Consider the following 16,096-nt stretch of genomic DNA (forward strand, 5'->3'; position numbering starts at 1 on the left):
TCTTTAACTAGCTTGCCCTGGGCAGACGGAGTCTTTACGGATGGATGACTGCCTGCGTCGGCGGGATGGGGGCGGGAATGTAAGGTGTGTAGACAGTCCCCGTGTGGTAGAGAAGGGAGGGTATTGGAGATCGAAAGGAAGCAGACTCGGGGGGAGCCAATGCCCAGCGCAGAGCAGGACATGGAGGAGCGTGGCTCTCCCGACGGGTAAGCAGAGCTTGGGGACTGTTCCAGGCGCCCTGAACGCCGCGCCTAGCAGACAGCGCGGGGCGCAGGGACCGTAACTCACGTTGCTGCCACAGGGACCCTGCGTGGAATCTGGAGCAGGGGTCAGAGAGGCCGGAAACGCCCATCCAAGTGGTGCTCAGGTGGGTATAGGGTGACTAGGAGGTACCCGGGGGAAGATGGGACCGCCGGAGGTATCAGGATGGACCATCTGAGCCCCTTTGGAATCCTAGGGTGCGTCCCATGAACGCGGCCGAGCTGCGTCGAGGGGAGCAGACCGCACTGCACTGCTCGGGGACCCGGACTTTGCAGGTGAGAAACCGCTCCCGCCCGCCCTGCTGACAGGACACCAGCCTCTCCCCAGCAACTCGGCCCCAGGCTCCTCCCTCCCGCGAAGCGTCCCGCCCTCTCCAGAGCGCCCCGCCCCTCCTCCCCAGGTGAGCCCCCCGGGCGGGGGCCCCGACGTGGCGTTCCGCTTCGGCGCGGTGCTGGACGGGGCACGCACGCAGGAGGACGTGTTCCGGGCGTGCGGCGTGCGGCGGCTGGGCGAGCTGGCTCTGCGCGGGTGAGTGGCGCGCGGCTGCTGGCGGCTGGGCTCCCGCCCCGGCCCAGCCCGCCGCCCCAGCCGGCCTGGAGTTCAGCCGCGCCCTGCCGCCCGCAGGTTCTCCTGCACCGTCTTCACCTTTGGCCAGACGGGCTCCGGCAAGACCTATACGCTGACCGGACCGCCGCCCCAGGTGTGCCAGGCGGGCGCCCACCGAGCCCTCGAGGGTCGGGGTTGGTGGGCGGGAAGGCCCTGCCCCATTTATTTGCAGACAGGGAAACTGAGGACTAGAGAGAAGGGACTTGCCCGATTTGGAGCCTTTGGGTTCCATATGTGACCCCTTTACTTAACTAGCTCTCAGTTTCTTCTTCTGGAAATGATGAAAAAACTGATAAGGATAGTGGGGATTAAATGAGATATTTTGTCGGAACCGGGCACGGTTCCTGGCGCACAGTAGGTGCCCTGTAAGAAGGGAGTTCCCGCCGAGCCGCTGCGCTGTGGAGCCAGCCCCTAGGTTCAGCGGGTTTTACCCCCAGGGGGAGGGGGTGCCTGTACCCCCCAGCCTGGAGGGCATCATGCAGAGGACTTTCGCCTGGCTGTTAGACCGCGTGCAGCATCTGGGTGTCCCAGTCACCCTCCGCGCCTCCTACCTGGAGATCTACAATGAGCAGGTAGGGGAAAGGAGGATGTAAGGAGTCCGGAAGGCGCGTGGCTTTCCAAAGGAGCCCGCGTCAAGGGGCAGAAGGGGAAGAGGGAACTGTTGTCAAGAAGGGCTGGGTGGGTGAACCGCAGAATCAGAGGAACCCCTGCCCTTCCCCTCCTCCCTGGTCTCCCAGGTTCGGGACTTGCTGAGCCTGGGGTCTCCCCGGCCCCTCCCTGTTCGCTGGAATAAGACCCGGGGCTTCCACGTGGAGCAGCTGCGCGTGGTGGAGTTCCGCAGTCTGGAGACCCTGATGGACCTTCTTCAGATGGGTGTGCCCCTCTGCAGGGCAGCTCTGGGGTGGGGACTGCCCATAGCTGCCCCCAGAGTGACTCTGATGGAGGAGAAGGACTAGCAAATCTACAACTCAGACGCGGCCCAAGAATGTCCCCAGCTCCACCCTAAGGCCTGGGATTGTGCCTTCCAAACTCCTTTCAGCCCAGACCTCTTGGCAGGTCAAGCCTCCAACTGGGTCAGGCCTCTTTCTTGCCACCTCCAGACTCCCCCACCAGCCCATTCTCCACGCCCCAAACCACACCCCTGTAGGCTCCAGAACCTCCCCTCCCCTAGAGGTAGAGCCTCTTGTCCTAGGCTGGTAGGCCCTCTTCTTCCAGCCTCATCCCTTCATCCTGAGAATAGTTATGAGGCCTCGCTTCTCTGGCAGGCACCGCGGGCGCTGGGACTTTGGTCCTGGCCCCAGCTCTGCCTCTCCTCTCAGCTCACCTCTGCCTCCGCTTCTCTCTCCTCTCCTGCATGTCAGTGGGAGAGATGTGTATGAAATGTCAGGGTGACGCCATTCTTCTGCTCCGTTCTCTCTCCTTTGCTTACACTTGTCTGTGCTAGAGCCAGACCCAACATCCCATCATTTCCCCAAACACCTCTCCTGCCCCTGCTCTGCACGCCTGGCCCCTGCCCGGGAGCCTTTGCTCTCTTGTCTTCCTTGGCAATGACCTTCTCTTTCTACCAAGTGCAGCTCCTCATGGTTTCCCCTCCAGGTCTCAGCCGGAGAAGGAAATCAGCCCACACCCTGAACCAGGCCTCCAGCCGAAGCCACGCCCTGCTCACCCTCTACATAGGCCGCCCAGCCGTGAGTGCCGGGCTGGGGAAGGAGCTGGCCCAGTGTGCATAGCAAGGGTCGGCCTCTGTGTAACCAGCTTGGGTGTGTGCAGGAGGTGGGGTGGCGGTGCAAACTCCTGACCTGGCAACCTGTGACTTTGATAGGGATGGTCCCTCCCAGTCCTCACCAAGCCCTGGTCCCCCAGCCCCAGCAGATGCCTCCCATGGACCCCGGGGAGCCCCCTGCTGGTGGGAAGCTGTGCTTTGTGGACCTGGCTGGCAGTGAGAAGGTGGCAGCCACAGGATCCCGTGGGGAGCTGATGCTGGAAGCCAACAGCATCAACCGCAGCCTGCTGGCCCTGGGTGAGACCTGGGGGCTGCCAGTCTGGTTTCCTGCATCCCTCCTCTGCATCTGCCAACAGCTGCCCACATGGGGACCAGAGAAGTCGTAATGCATGTGGGCGGGGGGGCTTGGGAGCTCACCGGAAGATCGAGGCCTCTCCCAGCCCAGTCCTAACTTCTCTTCTCGAAGTCTGTAAACTCTAAGGGTCTCTGGAGTGACAGTCTAACTTAGGAGATGCTTGTTCACTTCGGAGACGTTGAGTTGGGGAGACTGAGGCCCACTAAGGGAGCGGAGTGCACCTGTGTCCCCACCCCAGTTTATGGGCCCTGGACCCTTACCCCCTGTGCCACGCATGGGAGGTGCTCACTCAGCCATCGATTAGAAACTTCCTGGGTCCCTACCAAGTGCCGAGAGCCTGCTAGGCACGGGGGTTCGGGTGGCTCTCAGGAGCCCCAGGCTGGCTGTGGAGACCAGTCTGAGTGAGCAGTGAGATCAGGTGGAGGACGGAGCTTGAGAGTCGCCTGGGTCGGGTAGAGCTCCTGGCTCTGCGGCACCCAGCCATGTGCCTCGGTGTCACCTTTCTGGACCCTGCTTTCCCCGCTAGGCCACTGCATCTCCCTGCTGCTGGACCCGCAGCGGAAGCAGAGCCACATTCCTTTTCGGGACAGCAAGCTCACCAAGTTGCTGGCGGATTCGCTGGGGGGGCGTGGGGTCACCCTCATGGTACCCGAGGGGCCTGGCTGGGAGGGCAGGGCCTGGGGGAGGGGCTCCCAGGGAGGAGCACTCAGGGGGTCCTTCCCAGGTGGCCTGCGTGTCCCCCTCAGCCCAGTGCCTCCCTGAGACTCTCAGCACCCTGCGATATGCAAGCCGGGCCCAGCGAGTCACCACCCGGCCTCAGGCCCCCAAGGTGAGAGGGCTCCCAGGTGGAGGGACGGGCAGGGGAGATGGCCCCTCTTCAGCAGGCGGTAGTTGCAGCCTGAGCTGCCTCAGGCGGAAATCTGGGACCGTCAGAGTCAGAGTGAGCTGGCGTCCTGGAAATGATGTCATGGTTGGGCAGATGGGGCCAGGGTCCCAGCCAAGGTCCTAGCCAGCTTTGGGCAGGCCTGGGGTTGGAGTGTGAGTTGGGATATGACCCAGGGTCTAGCCAGGATCTCAGCCGGCATCATGGTTTAGTATGAGTTGAGTTTGGGTCTGATCCGGGGTATTTTGGGGGTCTGATCTGGGCCTTTGGTACAGAAATGAGTTTGGAGCTGAACTTAAAGCTAAGTCAGCTCCAATTGGGGTCCTTCAGGATGACGCAGTGTGCGCTGCCTGCTCGCTCCAGCAGCGTGCGAGGCTGGCAAGTGAAGCATGGACTGGATTTTAGGCCCCACTCACTCCCCATACCTGCAAGGTCTTATGCAGTGCACAACTTGTACAACCTTAAAGGGCAGCTCTGGGCCTATTTCTCTGTAGTCCCCTGTGGCAAAGCAGCCCCAGCGTTTGGAGACTGAGATGCTACAGCTCCAGGAGGAGAACCGTCGCCTGCAGCTCCAGCTGGACCAAATGGACCCCAAGGGTATGCGCTCCCTGGGGTGGAGGTGGGTGTGGATAAGGCCTGAGTCTGCTGTTCCCGTGGGTCTCGCTACCTCTCCCTCCCACACAGGCCCAGCCCTCCGCGAGGCCCGGGTGGCCTGGGCCCAGCGGAACCTCTATGGGATGCTGCAGGAGTTCATGCTGGAGAACGAGAGGCTCAGGTACAGCCCAGCCCCGGCCAGGGGACTCTGACCCCCTCCCCTCCCTGCCAGGTTGCCTCGGCCAAGATGCTGCCCTTCCTGGTCCCTGGCTCCGGGTCCCCCCAGTTTCCTACAGCAGGTGCTTGGCTGCAGTGAGTGGGGCCTGATTGACAGCCCCGGCATCCCTGCCCCTGTCACCTTCTGGGGCCTGTCCTCTCCCAGGAAAGAAATAAGCCAGCTGCAGAGTAGCCGGGACCTGGCCCGGGATGAGCAGCGCGTCCTTTCCCAGCAGGTCCTCGAGCTGCAGAGGTGAGCGGGGCCAGGGCCCAGGGAGAGGACCTGGGACCCGGGCAGCTGGGGACGGAGGGGCTTAGCGAGATGACCTCTGTGTCCAGCCCTGCCAGGACAGTCACTTGACCTCTCTCTGCCTGGGTTTCCTCTGCCCACATTGTGGGACCTGGTGGGCCTGCACTAATGAGTGACGCAGGGAGAGGGGCCGGGCACCCAGGAAGCGCCCCTCGAGTCTGCTGCAGGGCCTGGGGGCCGCCCAGGGTGCCGGGGCAGCTGGGGCCGCAGGCGCAGCGCGGGCTCTCCCTTCCAGGCGCCTCCTGTCCGCCCGCTCCCTCCACCAGCGGGACCCCGCCCCTGCCCCACCCTGTTCCTGCCTGATGGTGCCGGTCGCCCCCTGCCACGTGAGTCTCCCCACCCGGCCTGCAGGGGTGACGAGCTAGGATGCCACAGAGCCACTGATATGCCCTCTTGCAGGCACTGCCACCCCTCTGCTCCTGTCCCTACTGCCACCTGTGCCCTCTGTGCCGAGCGCCTCTGGCCCGCTGGGCCTGCCCACAGAGGGAGCACCACCTGCCGCAGGTAGGAGAGGCTGGGAGGCCTGGAGACCTGGATCTGGAGGTCAGCGGCCAGGGGACTCCGACCCCAGGGATCCCTGGGCTCCGTCTGCATCGAAGTGGGTGAAGGGCTGGCTTGGGGCGCCCTCGCCTGGGGCGTGGAATCCGCCTCCTCCCACCGCCGTCTGGGGAGCACACTCGGTGGTCGCTGGTTCATTCCTTCACCGGCGCATTTGCCCACCTGTGTACTCACTTCTGCTCGCGCCCGCTGGCTTCTCGGCACCCTCCCCTGAGCTCCCAGCCATGGGCACCAGGATTGAGAGCTAGCCTAGACACGGGCTCCCCGCCTCGGGGCGCCACAAGAATCACCTGCAGCCCACAGAGGAAGGCGACCCAGACCCCACCCGTTGTGCTGGCCCGACCATGGCCAGGGGTCACAGCCAGCACCAGGAAAGTGGGACCCAGAGAGGCAGGCTGAGGACCAAGTGTGGGCTCTGGTCTCCCTCTAGGTGCCAGGTCCTGCGGCCCCAGCTGGCTTGCCCCTGTCTGCCCGGCCCCCCGCCTGGGCACCCCCGTGCAGCCCTGGCTCTGCCCAGTGCCCAGGAGAGAGGTGAGCCCAGCCCTGGGGCCGTCTGAGTGGGGGGAGCCTGGGGATGCAGGGTAGCCTCCCCTGCTACCACCCGCTCGCCCTGGCCAGGAGCCACGGCGACTGGACTCAGGCCCGAGGCTGGGCAGAGACGCTGACTGGGGAGGAGGTGGTGCCCTCTGCACCCCCACTGCCCGTGGGGGCCCCGAAGACGCCAGTGCTGAAAGGTGAAGAGGGGGAGGGGCGCCCGCGCCCGGCACCTCAGGCTCCGTCTCTGAGCGGGGTGGGGGTTTGGAAGTGATTTCTCAGACCTCTCTGGCTCCAAACCTTGGAGTTCTCTTGTTAGGGCCCCACGGCCCAGAAATCTGTAGGGGAGGGTGCAGCTGCTACTCCAGGGGGTTCTGGGCCTGACGGGAGGCCCAGGCAGGGCAGCCTCCGATCTCACTGCTCCGTAGGTGGGGTCGGGGCCCCAAACCTTGCCCAGAGACTGGAGGCCCTCAGGCACCAGATCGGCAGCTCCCTGCGACTCGGCCAGGGCCAGCCACCCGCCAGCAAGGGTGCTCAGAGCCCGAAGGACGTCCTCCCTCCCTGCTGAAGTCTGCCGTGTCCCAAGGGCTGGCTCTGCACTCTAGAGCTTCGGTCGCCCCGGTCTGGGATGCGGCTACTCCACCTGCAGTGGACTGGGCAGAGAACACCGGCAAGGCTGGGGCACGTCTGGAGGGACAGATAGAGGATGCTGCCCCTGAAATGAGACCGTCCTGAGAAGCCAGGCAACGGGTGATGAAACGCATGAATAAAGAGAGGTGTCGGCTGCAGGCCTGGTTCTGTGTGTCGGTCACTTCTCTTGGGAGAATCTGAGACGGGAAGGGCTCTTGGGGAGTCTGAGCAGGAACGTGGACTCCAGGTTCCCATGTGTGTCCTCTTCTGATCTGGTGTCCTAGTCTTCCCTCCCCTTTCATGTACTAGACTAGTTTTAATTGAGCAACTACTGTGTGCCACTGGCAGCCACGGCACTGGGCAGACATGGGGTGGGATGTTGAACGTCTCCCTGGGGGAGGCTTGAGCTGGGGCGGGCGAGCAGGCAAGGGACCCATTTGCTCTGTGCCAGCTGCGGGTCCTGGTGCTGGTGGCTCAGGAGGCCTGGCTTCGGATGCTTCAGGCCCTCCTGCTCCTGGACCACTCTCTGGTTTTCAGTCACTTAAATGGGGGACACGGCTCCTGTCCTGTGAGTGCTCCTGAGGATCAAGGGTTCAAGGAATGGCATGATCCCTGGCATGAACACCCAGGAGGAGGTTGGGTCTGTGGTCATGGAGAAGTCCAGCCATGGCGGGAGAGATCGGGGGTGGAGCCGGAGGAGCTCAGCTCAGGAAGCCGCGAGGCCATCAGGGTCCCGCTTAGTCAGGGACGTTGAGGCCCACATGGTTCTTTCATTCAGCACACACCCGGGTCACCTGCACATGGAGCTGGAGGCTGCACATGAGACCTCCACGGGACAAGGTGGCTTTCCCTGGGGAGCCCGGACTGCGGGGACAGACAGGCATTTCCAACCTCACTGTGCTCTGATGGGGAAGGTCAGGGACTGTGGAGGCACCAAGGAGGGTCACCCAATAAGCCATCGTGGAGGGTCAGGAAAGCTTTGCCAAGGGGTGGCCAGCAGCTGGCCAGGGAGGGTGGACGGGCTGGGAGGCAAAGGCCCAGAGACCTCTGAGGTTCCAGATTTTTCAGTGGGCCACATCCTGAATTGGGCTGTGTCAAGGACCAAGGGGTGCCATGGAGGGGACTTGAGACCAGGCTGGCCATGCCGGAAGGCGGAGTGGTGGGGTGCAGGGCCCGATAAGGAGAGCAGCACGGGGGGAGGTGAGCCCCTCAGCCGGCAGTGCTGAGCTAGGCCTCTGGGTGGGCACTGAGACCTGGGTCCCGGGCCTGGGCAAGTCCCCAGGCCAGCCTTGGCCATAGGCCCGGTGAGCTCTAGGGGAGGAGCAGGCCACGCCAGCCAGGGAGGATGTGGAGCGAGGTGGAAGTGCCCGCAGGAGTCCCCCACCTCTGCAACACGGTGGCCTGACCAAGCAGCTCCCCGTGCCAGGCGGCCGGGGAAGACCTGTGCTCCCCTCCCCAGCACGCTGCCCAGGAACCTCGGGAAGGTCCCGGGATTGGCCCCAGGGCAGTGAGAACCCAAAGGAAACAAGGGACCTTGAGGCTGTGCTGAGGGCGCCGTGTGACGGGGACAGGCTGCCGGGCCTCTCTGGACCTCCTCAGCTGCAAGGCCCCTGGCTCCCGAGTTACGCGTGGCGGGACCTGGGAGCGAGGCGAGCAGGGTCAGCCAGGCTGGAGCCCTGGTCAGGTGCTGGGAGGCGTGACTGTGACGGGGCATTGGGGTGTTCACCAGAGGTGTCCCTGGAGGGCCAGGTTCCACTGAGGCAGGCCTGGGGCTGGAGGGCGATGGCAGACACAACCAGCCAGCCAGGCTGGGCCGGCTGCGGTTCAGCCACACAAGTGCCAGCCTGGCGTCTCTCATCGGGAGTGGCGCTGGGCAAGCGAGGTCACTGCTCTGCGCCTGAGTGACCGTATTGTCCAGAGTAAGGAAGTCCCTTTGCAGAACTGTCATGGGGATGAGCCGCCCTGATATTTGGAGAGAACGTCCGTCGCAGGAGGCCTTGCCTGCTGCAGTGACTTCGCCAATGGCAAGCTTCGGCAGCACCACCGTTGGAGGGAACTGGCCGTTCGGGCTCATGTGACGAGTACCTGCTGAGAACCTGCTTTGGCAGCTCAGAACTGCCCCCATCACAGAGCGTAGACGGCACGGGAGAGGACGGATGTGACATCTCCGCCTGGCGTGTGGGACGGTGGGGCAGGGTAGAGCAGGCTGGGCTGTGCTTGCGGGGCACACTTCTACAAACGAGGCTCTGGAAAGGTCTTGTGTGGAGGTGACGGTCGTGCAGAGACCCGAAGTGGGGAGCCCGATGACCGCCATGACAGGCTGAAGCTACGGCAGCTCCAGGGGCTCTGCAGCTCGTGCCGGCTCCTCCCCCTGCCAGCGCCCTTGTCTTGCTGCCTCGTGGCCCTGCAGCTGGGAGGTCCTTGGCCTCGGGCAGGGGAGGCCTGGCACCCAGCATGAGAGGATGGGAGGCCTGGAGAGGATGCATGGGGACCACCCAGGGGCTGGCCGCCTGGCTCACTTGTGTCTGGACGGATCCCCTGGAGCGGCCACGATCCCCCAGTTCCTGCTGCCAGCTCATGCTGCAGCTCAGCAAAACCCCAAGAGAGACCCGGACTTGGGAGAACAGCCCTTTGCTGCCCCATCCCATGAACCACGTGCCCACCTCTCCCTGAGCATCCTCCCTCCAGGACCGGGCTTTTCCAGGACACCTGAGACCCTGGGAGTTCCACTGGGCTCACGTACCAGGTACCAGATGAAGACTTCAAGTCCATTTGGCCCTTCCTGAGAACTCGTGCACTCAGGAAGGAGCGCTGGACCCCCAAAAGCCACAAGCCTTCTGCAGATTGCTGGATCCTGGGGACAATGCTTTGTTCCCTTGAAACAGGTAGTAGTTCTCAAGAATGGTCCAATTTCAAAGAAGGTCTCTGATACCTTGGGACACTGGACTTGAGAGAAGCTCTTGGAATTCTGAGGCTCTACGAGTTTCCCAGAGTTCCAACTCCTTAAAGATCTCTCTGGAATTGTAAAACACTGTCTAGAAGTTGGAAGGGATTCTCTGGAATCTGCGGCTGGGCATGCCACTCAGGAGTTCCTAGGACCCTGACAAAGTCCAAGTCACCTGGATGCCTAGACAGGCTCCCCACATCCTTGGGGACCCCAACTTCTGATCAATGTAGAGCAGGTAGCGTGAAGAAAGTGTTGCTGTGTGATTCAGGGAGAGAGCTCCGGCAAATACTTGTGTTTAAAAGTCCATGAGGCCTCATAGGGCAACCCCAGAGAGACGGCGTGAGACGGAGTCAATGGGAGAGGGTTCTGAGACCCTCTTGTCAAAAGAACGTCCCTCTGCTTTGGCCACCCCCCCCACCTGGTCCTGTGTTTTCTCAGGGTCTTTCTTCCCTTTGCCTAATAACACATTGCCAAGTTCATATTCGATTCCAGCCCCTGATAGTCTATTTTATATCTTCTTAAATGGCTTTTCCATTTTCAACTTGTCAAAGTCCCAACAAGACATCTGCCTTCATCCTAAGCACACAAACATGGCGGACGAGGTTGCCTGCAGGTGTGGTCCTGCTGCGGATCAGGAGCAGCAGCTCCTGGAACTCACAGAAAGGTTAGGCTGGCGCTGGAGAGCAGGACCGGAGGTGGGAGGCCTGGGTCCCAGGCCTGCGATGCCATAGACCCAGCCCCCTGGCAGCCAGTGGGGAAGAGCTTTGACTTGGGCAGAGGGTCTTCCTCCAGCAGCTACATTCCACTCCGCTCACATCGCCCCTTGTTCATAAAGATCAGCCTGGTCTTACCAGGTATGAGCAGCTCAAACCGCCTGGCCTGGAGCCACTGCCTGCTCGCAAGGAGCGGCTAACCACGTGCGGCATAGGGAAAGCAAAGGACGGAGGTCGCGATGGCCGGGCACTAGCAATCTGTAACAGAGTATTTAGCGGGGCCAAGCGCTGCTCGCCGCACCTGCCACTAACTCATTCATTTCTAGAACTCTGGGAAGGGTACTGTCGAGAGCTTCCTTATACAGCGAGGAAATCCAGAGGTGCAGGGACCTGCCCAGAGGCCCAAGCCCGTGGATGGCAGAGGTGTGATCTGCACCTGAGCAGTCTGGCTCCTGGCCAAGTGCTCTCAACCACCGTGTGGACTGCCACCCCGTGGGACCGCAGCGCGAGGCGGTTAGAGGAGCGGTTCCCTCTGGCTTAGGAACCCCTGAGCCCACACCCACACATCCCAGCAAAACCAGGCCCCAAAGATGCCTCCTAGGTGCCTCCCCAGCTCCATGAGGTAACTTGGTCCCAGGAGTAGGACTCTGTGCAGCCTGAGCTGGAACCCGAAGAGTGGGAGGCGTTGGGGGGCAGAGCCCTGGGGGGCACGGCAGGACATCCGGGTGGTCTCCAGCGGGGCGGGCTCGCCCTTCCTTTCTTAGCCTTCCTCTGCCCAACTTACCAACCGTGGGATCCTGGACGAGAGAGTTGACCTCTTTATCCTCAGTTTCCTCCTCTGTAAAGTGGGGATGAGCTAAGTGTTCACAGGGGACGTGAGGATGAAGTGAACCCTCAGACACTTGAGACCCCGGCCCGCGGCCCGCTAAGAGATTGCTCATTGTCATTGCTGTTATCACCACTGACGACGGCGCTCGGGGCGCTCCCCATGCCCGGCCGGCCAGGAGGAATCGCGCCAGTGTCTGCACTCTGCCTCTTACAGATTTCAGCTCTGCTGGCTCCTTCCCACAGGGTGTTCCTCCTGACCCACATTCTTCCAGCGAGAGCAGTGGCCAGGCGGGGAAGAGCCAGGGAAGGCTCCCGCTGCCATTCCGAGTCAGCTGAGGGGGAGAAATTCCCTTGTCTTTACTGAAGAAAGGACAGTGGGACTTTCCAGAGAGCCCGCTTGCCTTGCGGTTTCAGGAGAAGTCGTTTCAGTCCTTTGGAGGATGTTGGGTCGTGTCCACTCAGTCAGTCGGGGGTCAGCAGGCCCAGACCCGGCAGCCTGCAGGTGCAGGAAGACGCCTGCATCTCCTTCCTGCACCAGGTCTTCAGAAGTTCTCTCAGGGACCCTTCCTCAAGGTGCAAAGGAAGCTGGACCCTGGACCCCAACCTCCATCCCCAGGGCAGCTGGCTCTAAGAACATTCTGAAGCCAGGTGCGGTGGCCCACGCCTGTAATCCCGCAACTGGGGAGGCTGAGGAGGAGGACGGTGAGTTCAAAGCCAGCCTCAGCAACTCAGGGACACCCTGTCTCTAAATAAAACCTAAGAAAGGGCTGCGGATGTGGCTCAGTGGTTAAGCGCCCCTGAGTTCAATCCCTGGTACCAAACAAAACCAAACAACTAAAAACAAACAAACAAAAAACCATTCTGAACTCCAAAAGTGTCCCCCTTTCTGAGCAGCTTCTTCAGGCTGAGCCACCTGTTCCTACAATCATGAACCCGAGATGGCAAAAGGGTACCCTCAGCTAAGCTGAGCTCTCTCCAAGGAGCAAGAAGGTGACACGCTTCTTTTCATTTCATCTCCTGCATCCTATGAGCTCTGGTCAGTTCATTTGATGGAGGAAAGACTCGGGTTCATGAGTCGCTCAGTGAAACTCAGACTGGCAGCAGGGATTGCAACCATGTCCAGCCCGCTCGCCATCTGGGTGATGCTGAACGGCCGCTCCTGGCCACAGCACAAACCCCAAGACGTTGACCCAGGTGGACCCCTCAGAGCCAGAGCGCTTTGCTTTTTAAATAGTGCCTCTGAGTAGCCCATTCACTCATTCGTCACTCACTCGCTGGCCATTGCAAGGAGTGGATCGCCATCTCCTAGTCTCCATCAGCAGTCTTCTACGTGGGTGGCCCTTCCTGGGGTCTGACCCGAATTCTCCCTCTGGTTCCAAGTCAATCTGCATCCATCATGTGCCTTGCGCAGTACTGGACCCCAAGGAGAAAGAGGGCTTGAGCTTGGTAGGGCAGGTCCCGCGCCCTCGGCGGAGGAAGGGAGAGACAGGCTCGCCCCCGCTTGCCTTCCGCCGTGGAAAGTACAGTGACCAGTGACGGGAGACCTCTCGGCTCCACGGGTCCAAAAGAACATGGCCAGAAGGGCCTGCTTGTTACAGGGAGAATGTCTGGGAGGCCAGCAGAGTGCCTGGGGTGTTAGGGAGACAGTGCTGGGCTTGCATGGCAACTCACGGGCTGGGTGATCTTCAACACCCCATCACCTGGCCTCCCAGCCTCAATTTTCCTATCCGCAAAATAGGGCTATGAGGATAGCCAGAACCTGAATAGAGAAGTCAGGAAGACCGGCTGGGAGCTCAGCACAGGACGTGGCAGATAGTGAGAGCTTACTAAGTTGATCATTCAGGTCTGCAGCAATTGCACGTAACTCTGTTTCCCTGCAGAGTTCCCCAAGGACCTTTCTGTGTTTATTTTAAAGGGGCCTTCTCAGCCTCCAGCTCTAGCCAGGGTGGGGCTGAGCAAGGTAACAGCTGAACGTTTTACACTCACCAGGAAGTAAGGAAGGCAGGGCTGGAACACTGGCTCTTGTGTGGGCCTAGGCTCAGGTCCCCAGCCTGGGGTTTGCACAGAATAATCTGAGCACAAATCCTCATGGGCTTTCTGGAAGTTCTCTGCTGCCCCCTGGTGGACATGCAGGGTTCGCTCCTCAGTGCAATTCCAGTCCTGAACCCTCAGCTTCCTGTGTGGTGCCAAGTGCCTGTGACAATGTGGGCCCCTCAAGGTGCACTTCTTTTGGGGTGGGGGTGGGTACCAGGGATTGAACTCAGGGACACTCAACCACTGAGCCACACCCCCAGCCCTATTTTGTACTTTATTTAGAGACAGGGTCTCACTGAGTGGCTTAGTGCCTCGCTTTTGCTGAGGCTGGCTTTCCTCCTGCCTCAGCCTCCCAGGCTCCTGGGATTACAAGCGTGCACCACTGCGCCTGGCTCAAGGTGCACTCTCAGGGAGCATTTTCACAAATGTCCATCACTTAGTCCTTATGTCAGCCAGATAAAGAACCTAAGCCAGAGGGGAGGCCCGCCCCATGGCCACCGGTCAGTCCCATCTCTGGGTGGCCTTGCTCTTTAGGACAGGGTAAGGGAATGAGTACAGTCTAGAAATAACTGGGCAGCAAGAACATTCCCTCTCACATTGCTGGACACGGGGTCCTGAGTTCTGCCACCTCCAGCTCTGCCTTGGTGTCCCTGAGGGGACAGGCTGGGGCTGGGGGCTGAGGAGGGCCAGCGTCTGAGGCAAGGACCTGGGGGTCAGGAGGGAAGGCCACCCTGCCTGCTGTGTCCTTCCACCATTAGCAGAGGAGACCTAAACTTGGACTGCACCCTCTGGTCAGAGCTCTACCCAATGTCCCCGGTGTCCCTAGGCTCCAGGGACTGGAGCTGGTCTAGGCTCCAGGCCCCGCTTCTTCTGGAAGTCCCTCCTAGGGAACGATTTCTTGGGGCTCCTTCCCCTGGTTGCCGACTGATCTCTCCTGGTTTCTAGCCCACTGGGCTGTTCACCTCTGAAAGCCCTCGGTGCTCCCTGCAGGCCCCGGAAGAGGACCTGCCCCCACCTGCCCCCGCCCTCTGTCGGGCAAGCGCGACTCTTCGGGGTTCACCCCCTTGGCCTCTGCTCCCCAGCGCTGCCTTTCCGTCTTCTTACTCAGCTCCCAGCCCTCTCGGGAGCGTCAGGAGGCTGCCACGTCCCCGTGCTGTCCCCGCAGCAAGCCTGGCGCGTGCGTTTGGTGAGAGGATACGCGAGCGGATGACGGAACCCCCAAGAGCCGCTTCCCTCCTGAGTCCCGGGGAGGCCTCCTCTCCCTGACGCCCTCCCTGGGGGGCCAGGCTCGCCCCCCTTGACATGGTTCTGGAAGCCGGCTGCTTCCTGTGGACTCTTGGACCCGTGGGCCGCCAAGGAGGGCAGGCGCCCGGAGCTTCCACCTCCCACCCGGCCGGCCAGGAGGGAGAGGCCCCCGTGCGGCCGCCTGGCCTCTTGGTGTTCTGGGCTTAATGTTTAAACAGCGGTGCAAAGTCCAGGGGGCCTCGCCACACTGTCCCTCTCTGTTTGCTCTGGTTAATAATCTCAGGGTCACAAACATCCCCGGAGGTGGGAGAGATCAACATCCCGGGCCCGTCCTGGGCCTCTCCCCGACCTCGGGCCTCTCCCCGACCTCGGGCAGGCTGTGCAGGGAATGAGCAGCCCCGTCCCGAGGAGGCAGGGTCGGGGCTGGTGCACCCTGAGAGCCTCGTGCTTCCGGTCTGATGACCCCCGTCCTGCCTGCCTGCCGTGAAGGTCAGGTGAGCCGTCCTGGTGCACCGCAGCAGCCGGAGTAGGTGGCAGACGCTCTATATTGTCACCAGGGAGGGCAGTGGACAGGTCACACGGTGCTGTCACCAACAGGGTCTCTCTTGACCTCTTGGCAGACGGAAGAGGGACTGTTGTCTTCAGTTTACAGAATGGGAAAGAAGGCTTCAGAGAGAGAAAGCTGCCCCAAGTTCACCCAGAATGAGAAGTCAGAATGTCTGCCTTCCAGTCCTGGGCGTGCCCTCTGAGTCCACACTGCCTCCTGCCACTGCTGTCAGCTAAACCGTAAAAGTCCAAGAAACCACGTGAGCACGGGGGGGTTAACTATTCCAGAAAACTAAACCAAAACATAGGTCATGGCTTTGAGCTTCCTGGCAGCCAAAGCAAAAAGGAAGTGCAGTCAGTGGCCAGGCTGTCTGATGTGGAGCAAAGGAAACTTAAAAACAGAGACCCACTTACTCTGGATAAGGAGGAAGGAGGGTGTGACTGGACCTCATGATGCACCATTTGTTCATGCACTGCAATGTGGGGACCCACCCCCCAATTCTCACATGAGCAGGGGTCTCGTTCTGGAAACTGCCTTTCTGAAAGGGTGGCTCTGGGCTTAGCAGGGAGGCTGCTGCCTGGATGAAAGGCTCCTGTGCAGGAGCGGGGACAGAGGGGGACAGAGGAAGGACAGCACCTTGAACCCCTGGAGAAGAGAACGTCGTGGGGAGGCCCACGGTAGTGCGGGTGACACCGAGCTTGGGAGGCACGCAGATCCGGTTTCCTAAACTTCCCATTTAATGTCTTAAATCGAAAGATGACCCTCGTTTCCTAAAGCCACTGTCGCAAAGCACCGCAAACCAGGTGGCTGACAACAGCAGAAATGAAATCTCTCAGGACGGGAGGCTGGGGGTCACAGAGACCGGCTCCCTCTGGGGACGTGGGGTGGGGACAGTCCCTTACTTCTCGCCAGTCTAGGCAGACGGGCCTGTGGCTGCACCCCAGCCTTCTGCCTCATCTCCTCTGTGCGTCTCTGACTCTGAGTGTCTCTCTCGGGACATGGGACTCAGGACTGCTGTCACCCAGCACATCCTTATCTTAACAAATCACATCTGCAAGTAAGGTTGCGTTCTGCAGTTCCAGGTGGACCTGAGGTTTGGAGGGGACACTGTT

General features: G+C 61.3%; 1 protein-coding gene across 7 annotated transcripts; it reads left to right on the forward strand.

Annotated features, from left to right (window-relative positions):
• Positions 1-47: 47 nt before the first annotated feature.
• Positions 48-6,822, forward strand: Kif12 (kinesin family member 12). 7 transcript variants are annotated; one of them, XM_047523714.1, is made up of 20 exons: positions 49-206; positions 302-367; positions 458-536; positions 662-789; positions 886-961; positions 1,305-1,439; positions 1,605-1,740; positions 2,464-2,555; positions 2,731-2,887; positions 3,472-3,590; positions 3,670-3,774; positions 4,159-4,206; positions 4,323-4,425; positions 4,513-4,603; positions 4,805-4,891; positions 5,184-5,274; positions 5,348-5,491; positions 5,937-6,037; positions 6,125-6,240; positions 6,469-6,822. In XM_047523714.1, exons 1-20 carry the CDS (start codon positions 160-162, stop codon positions 6,606-6,608), a joined length of 2,061 nt encoding a protein of 686 aa, XP_047379670.1. In that variant the 5' UTR covers positions 49-159; the 3' UTR covers positions 6,609-6,822. The 7 variants fall into 7 exon arrangements, 6 of the variants coding, with proteins under 6 accessions (XP_047379670.1, XP_047379671.1, XP_047379672.1 ...); XM_047523715.1 differs by having other exon boundaries at positions 5,348-5,452; XR_007104852.1 differs by lacking the exon at positions 5,184-5,274 and having other exon boundaries at positions 48-206; positions 5,348-5,452; positions 6,469-6,611.
• Positions 6,823-16,096: the final 9,274 nt, after the last annotated feature.

The sequence above is a fragment of the Sciurus carolinensis genome, chromosome 14 (assembly GCF_902686445.1).
Source record: "Sciurus carolinensis chromosome 14, mSciCar1.2, whole genome shotgun sequence".
Classification (NCBI taxonomy): Eukaryota; Metazoa; Chordata; class Mammalia; order Rodentia; family Sciuridae; genus Sciurus; species Sciurus carolinensis.

Excerpts from the sequence above, each read along its gene's own strand:
- Kif12 (XM_047523714.1), top strand. The coding sequence starts at position 160 with ATGCCCAGCGCAGAGCAGGACATGGAGGAGCGTGGCTCTCCCGACGG. Across the intron at positions 368-457 it reads CCCATCCAAGTGGTGCTCAG|GGTGCGTCCCATGAACGCGG; the intron begins GTGGGTATAGGG and ends TTGGAATCCTAG. Across the intron at positions 1,741-2,463 it reads GATGGACCTTCTTCAGATGG|GTCTCAGCCGGAGAAGGAAA; the intron begins GTGTGCCCCTCT and ends TTTCCCCTCCAG.